The sequence below is a fragment of the Apaloderma vittatum genome, unplaced genomic scaffold, assembly GCF_000703405.1.
Source record: "Apaloderma vittatum isolate BGI_N311 unplaced genomic scaffold, ASM70340v1 scaffold18811, whole genome shotgun sequence".
In the NCBI taxonomy this organism is placed as follows: domain Eukaryota; kingdom Metazoa; phylum Chordata; class Aves; order Trogoniformes; family Trogonidae; genus Apaloderma; species Apaloderma vittatum.
The window spans coordinates 550-7,229 of NW_009700966.1; the positions used below are offsets into that span (position 1 = coordinate 550).

A 6,680-nucleotide genomic window follows, 5' to 3' on the forward strand; every position below is an offset into this window, starting at 1 on the left:
TGCGAGAGAAGAGGCAGCTCTGCCTGCTCCTCCTCCGTCGGTACGAGGGAAAACCTGACCAGAGTGGGCAGGCAGTGAACTCCCCGGGCACCACCAGCGACGCGCAGGAAGAAGGCGTTTAGCTTAGAACAACCTGACTTTATTGGTGCAAACATTAGAACTCTAGTGACTGGGAATATTCACAGGGACTCGGCGGCAGCTGCGGGAGGTGACGGGTGACCGCAGCCAGTGACCCTGCGGCCCTACGCACCCCTCCGGCGGCGTCCCCCTCCTGCAGCTTACTCTTCGTGGATGTTGAAAAGCTTTGCTACTTCGTTGAGATCATCGTGCTCCTCCCCGTCTTTGATGATCTGAAGGGAGGAAGAATGGGTTAAACCCTGCACGTGCTACGAGCAGCCAGCGCCGCGGGACCGCGCCTGGTCACTGGCCAACGCGATGGATTTCTCAGACTCTCTGAAGCTCTGCTGATGCCAGCTCACAACCGAGGCAGCCCCAGCACGGCAGCGGGACTCCCTACGGCCACACTTAGGTGAGAGCCTTTAAGGCAGCATCATCTGCCTACGGGAATGGCTGGAGTTAAATCAGCCTCGCTGTCCCCGTAGGGTTTCTTCCTGACATCCGGGTTTCCCTTTACGCTGGGGAGAACAAGGATCGTCAAAAAGTGATTCATCTCAACCCTGGGAAGATGAGCCTGTCTCTGCATTGACTTAGAGGAGCCAGTTTAAGTGGCTTAAACTTGCAAACGTGTCTTTCGGACCACGAGACTAAAGAGGCCAAGGATCCCCTGCGTGCTGGGCTCTGGGGATTAGAGGGAGGGAGGAAGGGAAGGATCTCTCTTTCCTGGGAACAGGAGAAGTAACAGGTTTAAAACTGCACCATGAAAGCTTCAGATTAGATACCAGCAGAAACTTTCAAAGGTTCCTTTTGGGATAGATCGCCTGGGATCATGTGGAACTGCTCTCACACTTCAAAGTCCTGCCGTTCTCCCCAGGTGTTAAAAAGTGACCCCGGCAGAGCTGATCGTACCTGGGGGATGGAGACAGGCCAAGGACCTGCTCAGGGCTGCCTCCAGCCCTGGCTTTTTGGGGATCTCAGACGTGACACTGGATGTTTGAGACTTGTACATTAGACAAAGTAGCGCAAAAATAGGACATTCGGCTCTGCTGCTCAGTCGCACGAGATTCTGGCCTGTACTTACTACAGACCTGACACTTCAGCCGCACAAAGGCAACGCTTGAAGCGTAAACCTGATTCAAGTTCTTTCTGTGAGGATTTGGAACAAATATGCAGAAAAGCACAAGGACGTCTCCCATAATTCACCCGAGACAGCGGTACCGCCGGGTATCGCAGAGCTCTGCTCCAGACAGCATCTGCATTTATTTTTCCTCATTTTAGATTAGTGGATTGATTTTTCCACAAGAAAATCCCCGACCTAAGCAAGGCTCACCGTTCAGCGTACACGTCCTGCACTGACCTTTCGAGCAATAGGCATCCTGTTGAAGATGTTCCATAACACGATTCCCACCACAACTTTATCCCTGAGGTAGAAAATGACGCCTTTGCCATAATCTTCTCCTTGCTTTGGGACTTGAGGCGTTGGTGAAGAGCTTGGGGAAATGTGAACTTCTGAGGCTTCCGCTTCCGTTTCGCTCTCCGATCGAATGCCCGTCCCTGTCGGGAAGACACGAGACGTCAGACATCCAGTGCAGGAAAAGGGCAGCAGCTCTCTGCTTGTGACGGTGAAAGCAGACAAGAGCCGCGTTCTGCGAGAGGCCGGGGTGTCTTCCTTCGAGTTGCTCCAGCAAAAGTTAAGTTTCACTAACACGAGAATGAAGCAATCCTGGCCTGAAACGTAACACTGACAATTCCCAGCTTCCATCACCGAATGCCACCGACAGAGCGACCTGCTCAGACCCCCACAATCTCCTCTGTGCAAAGCCTGACCACGTTACTGCTTCGGAGGGAATTAAGCTTCAGCAGAGGAAAAAAGTTTTAATTTTGGTAACTGAGTTACGTGATGCCTTCTTGGAGGAACGTTAGGTTGTCATCACAGTTTAATACCAAACCCAGCGTTTAACGCTCGGTCTAGAACAGAAGCAAGTAGGCTGATGCCTCCTAGTGCGGAGACCAGGCTGGCTCCAAGGCGCAAACTCCCCTGCACGCGCCCGGCCGCCCCGTACCCGACTGCTCCGTCGCGCTCTTGGGCGTGTCTTTCGCTGTGGCTTTAGCAAAGACCCCGACGGTCGGCAAGCTGCTGTCCACAAGGCCAATGGCTTCGTACCCCACGTTGGGACCCAGGTCGCTCCTAGGAATGAAGTGGGAGAAAAAAAAATAAAAATCACGTGTGGCATTGAGGCAAATGCGAGGTAATTCCACCCAGCCGCAAATCCCCCAAGGGCAGCGTGGGGCCAGAGCGACGCGGGTCCAGGTGGGACGGGGAGTCAAGACACCGCAAGGCCATCGTTTCCAGAAGAAACCAAGTCAGAAATGCCAAAAGAAGACATCGACGTTACCAGAACATGGACTGGTGCCAGTAGGGCTTCGCAGCTCCGGTCATGTTTTCCCCAGCCAGCCTTCCACTCACGACGGCGTGGTCGTGGTGCTCTACGCGTCTCCTGCCAAGCTTGATGTCGTAGAAGCAGGCAGCATCCCCTGCCTTAAAAAGAATCGTTCAGTGAGGACTAACTCCAACATCAAAAGCTGAAATTAATGCACCAACAGAAAAAGGCATCGGGAAGAGAACAAACTGGAAGGATGAGCTGAGTTTTTCTGACAAACCCCAAACACTACTGCTACCTTATCCTGCTCCCCAGGCTACACGAGTCCCAATTCCTCCATATTTTTCACCGGTCCTCGGCAAAATAAGACGGCACAAGGTACGTTTTTCCAGAGGGATCAAAGTCTCGACTCCCACCAAAGGGACGCTTACGTAACGGAGTAATCCGTGCTATCTTTAGGTTACCCCAACTCCTTTTACACAGCATAAATATTCAAAAACTCGCGCAGTCGTTACCACAGCAACGACGCATGCTGCGCTGCACGAGCCCGCTCCGGGGCCGCCAGCCGGAGCTGCGCCACAGCTGCTCTTGTTACCGGCTGCTTTTTGGCCCATCACCCCAGGGAGGTGCCCCAGCCCCCCTAACTCTGTTCCCATCAGGACCAGCAGCTGGGAAACTCCCCGGCACGTACTCACCACCCAGATGTTGGAGCGCGCCTGCAGCTCCGCGTTCACTCTGAACCCCCCGAAGTCAGAGTCTACCTCCAGCCCGGCCGACTTTGCCAACTCCACGTTGGGCTCCAGCCCCACGGCAGCCACAATGTGATCGGTCTCCACCTGGATCGGGAACTCATAGTTATTGTCTTAATTCTCTCAATGCCCCTGCAAACTTTATCCTCTCCCAGGTTTTACAGCTACCTTCCGGCCATCTTTCAATTTAATCAGCAGCCGGTTGCCAGAGACGGAGACAGACTTGACCACAGCGTTGGGCATCACGTTAACACCCTCTGGAAAGAAACAAAGGGAACAGGACCGCTCGCTCAGGGGCAGGGATTTCGGCTGATTCCGGCACCTTCGGTGCAAACGGACGCAGGCAGAGCAGGGGCCAGGTTAGGAACTGGGAGAGAGACCGCCCCAGCCTTGCTGCAGGGGCCAGCATGGTTCTGAGCGAAGCGTGAGGAGAAAGAAACCCAGCTAAAAAGTTTGAAAGAGGTACTTAAATCTCCATCAAAAGTACGGATCCCATAAGATGACAAGGCCGCGTCCAAAAGAACTCCCCAGGACAGGTTTTCAGGCACTAAGGACGCTCCGTTACCCATCGCTCCAGGAGGGCAGGCAGCTCTCGGAACACAGCTCTGGTTCCAGATCACCCAAGGCTATCAAAGGAACTTGCAGGAAAGAGCTACGCCACGGGCACTGGCCTAACCCCCACCCTGCTGCTGAGGACAAGCGCTCGAGCGCGGCTTCACCTTTTCTGACTTTCTCCGTGGTCCAGTTGCTCAGGTATTCTGGCAAGACTTTGCCCATGTTGCCGTTCTCTGGAAACAGCTGAATCACCTCCAGGCCTCTGGTTCGTGCTGAAAGGGAAGCAAAGAGCAGCTTCTTAGAGCCTGACGGGTAAAGAGCAGCAGCGCAGACGTCGGGACGTGAGCACGTGCTTTCCTGTACACAGGAGCTTGGCAGAAGCTTCCAGAACCAGGAGTTCTGGCTCCCAGGTTTTCCAGAGGAGTCGCCAAGTGACTGCCCGCACGCCCGCACGCTCGAGGGCGACAGGCAGTGCGCTGCTGAGGACAGCGCTTGGTGTTTTGGAGAAAATTTCCCCTACTCAAAAAGCTGCACACGATCGACAGCAAGAATCCAGTTGTTCGCTTCGAAATGGTATGCTCAGCGGGGTTTAGCACTCAGAGAGCAAATGTCTGTGCAGGCAGAGAGTGAAAAAGAAGTTTCTAACATCAGGCTGCTCAGGGTCGGTGTCAGACACTTCTGCCAAGGTGCCAGCAGCAGAGGAACCACCCGCGGGCGCACGCTCACCTCTCCTGCCCAGAGCGCAGGCCAGCTCGCTGCCCAGAAAGCCGCCGCCGATGATCGTGATGGACTTGACTTCTCTTGAAATCTTCTCCAGGTTTTTGAAGTCCTCAATCTGAAAGAAGATTTATTCCCGTTTCAAATATCCTCAGAAAGGTACGGCAGCAGAAGATACTCTTCTCCGGTTTCTCCCTTAGAAATAAGAGCACCTCTTTCCCCAACTTAGAAAGGGAAACACGTTTCTCCTCCCTCCTGCTTGGCTACAGCACCGAAACAACTCTCTGGCTCCCTAACATCTGGGCGAGCTTCCCCCTGCCCGGGCAATCTCAGGTTGCTGTATTTCTCCCTAACTTTCAAGAGCAACTCCAGTGGAATTTCTAGATGCAAACACACCACAGCAACAGGGATGAAGGTGAAGAAATGCCACGAGGGGCACGTGAATATCAGCTTATTAGTTCCCCAGAAGAGGATCTAAGCCAACCCAAGAGCCAGCATGAACCCTCGACTTCACAGCTACTGTTTCAGAGCAGGCTCTGTCCTGCCTGGGGCCAAATGCCAGCCCCTTGCTCGTGTGCTGCAGGCCTGGGGCACACACACCCCCCGACTCGAGCAGCGGCCGAGGCAAGGCTGGCCTGGACCCAAAGCAGGAGGAGAATTAAAAAGTTGGAAGCAGTGGAAGCCTCACGCCAGGACTAGCAGCGCCGAGATTACCTTCCGGAACAGCGTCAGCCGCCGCTGTACGTCCTTCCCTGCTCTCTCGATGGCAGGCAGGTTCCTTGGGGTCCCACCTGAGGGCAAGGCAGGGAGAGAGAGAGAACACGTGACTGCTCTACCTGACACACACTGCAGAAACTTCCCTGTCGGAGAAAAGCCACTGAAACAAAACCCTGACGCAAGACAAAGGACAAAGAGAAAACCCCCAACAACTTACCTGTGGCGATGAGACACTTGTCGTAGGATATCTGGGTGCCGTCGCTGAGCTTCACCGTGCTGCCTCTGACATCCATGTGCACAACCTGAGGGACGGAACAAGCAGCAGAGCTCACGCCTCCCCACACCGCTGGCCGTTGGAATTAAACCGCACAGACTACCGAGAAGCAAACTGGAAGTAAGGTTCTCCTTCCTCTAAGTTTAGGGGGAGGGAGAAGACTAAGTGAGAACTGAGACGACTCCTTTGGCATCTATTACAGGTCAGGCTGATCTTCCCACTTTCAAACCTCGCTCATGGCCTCCTTGAGATTGGCACCGTCCCTGCTTCATCGTAAACACTTCTCCCAAACGCATACGTGTTCTCCTCCTCGTCCAACCCACCACACCACATCTACACACGTCTGGCTTCAGCTTAGAGCAAGGCTCAGCTTGGGAAGAAGAGCTGTGTGATGCTAGAACAGCAGCCAGTGCTGTACCCACCTTCTTGCCACAGAGAACTGCTACTCCACCGTTTTCTACGGAAGGCAGATCACGGACAGGCACGTAGAATGATGGCGGCTGGAAATATATACTGAAAAAAGCCCCGTTATCAAATGGCCACTCACACACCAGCTATTCAGCAATGACACAGAGACAACTGTGTGCATCCGTAAAACCCCCAGAATTCTGATTTATCTGTTTTTAGGCATTAGTGCCTTCACACTGTTGGAAGTTCTCACCCGACACGCTCGCTGCCCGTGACACCTACCTTCTCTCCTTGCCGTTCCACTGTTTGAACCGCAGAGTCTCCGTCACTTTTGGATCATCTGAAAACCAGAGTTCTTTGGAAAGAGGCGGACGCATGTAGGGCAGGGCAGGATCTTCGGACACGATCAGCACCTTGAATCGGTCATCAGACGCATCGGTTGTACCGATGCCAGGCAAATGCCAAAACACGCCGTGGAGGCTCCGCAGCGCACGCAGGACCAGGCTGTCCGCACGGCTCTGCCGCAGAAAGGAGGGAGTCTCTTACCCGGGCACCGGGGTCACGAGCTCGAATGGATCTGGCAGCAGCAAAGGCAGCGGTTCCCCCACCGATGAGCAGGAACGGAACGTGAGACGGGATCTCGGTGGGAGCTGCGGGCGACAGATCAGTCAGCTCGCTGCAAACACGGCCGGCACAACTCTGACGCCTTCCGCACGGAGGCTGCCTGTGGCAGAGTGACCTTCAGGGACCCTCTGCTCCCCT

At 54.4% G+C, this 6,680-nt stretch overlaps 1 protein-coding gene across 1 annotated transcript in view; it reads right to left on the reverse strand.

Annotated features, from left to right (window-relative positions):
* Positions 1-241: 241 nt before the first annotated feature.
* Positions 242-6,680, reverse strand: part of AIFM1 (apoptosis-inducing factor, mitochondrion-associated, 1) — a gene marked incomplete at its 5' end in the record, with an annotated part of 9,072 nt that continues 2,633 nt past the window's right edge. The window contains 13 exons of the mRNA XM_009878975.1: positions 242-350; positions 1,475-1,671; positions 2,181-2,305; positions 2,514-2,656; positions 3,194-3,334; positions 3,416-3,504; positions 3,967-4,074; positions 4,529-4,637; positions 5,234-5,310; positions 5,454-5,538; positions 5,933-6,023; positions 6,201-6,331; positions 6,465-6,568. Of these exons, the coding sequence (XP_009877277.1) occupies positions 279-350; positions 1,475-1,671; positions 2,181-2,305; positions 2,514-2,656; positions 3,194-3,334; positions 3,416-3,504; positions 3,967-4,074; positions 4,529-4,637; positions 5,234-5,310; positions 5,454-5,538; positions 5,933-6,023; positions 6,201-6,331; positions 6,465-6,568 (1,472 nt within the window). The remainder of the gene's footprint in view (positions 351-1,474; positions 1,672-2,180; positions 2,306-2,513; positions 2,657-3,193; positions 3,335-3,415; positions 3,505-3,966; positions 4,075-4,528; positions 4,638-5,233; positions 5,311-5,453; positions 5,539-5,932; positions 6,024-6,200; positions 6,332-6,464; positions 6,569-6,680) is intronic.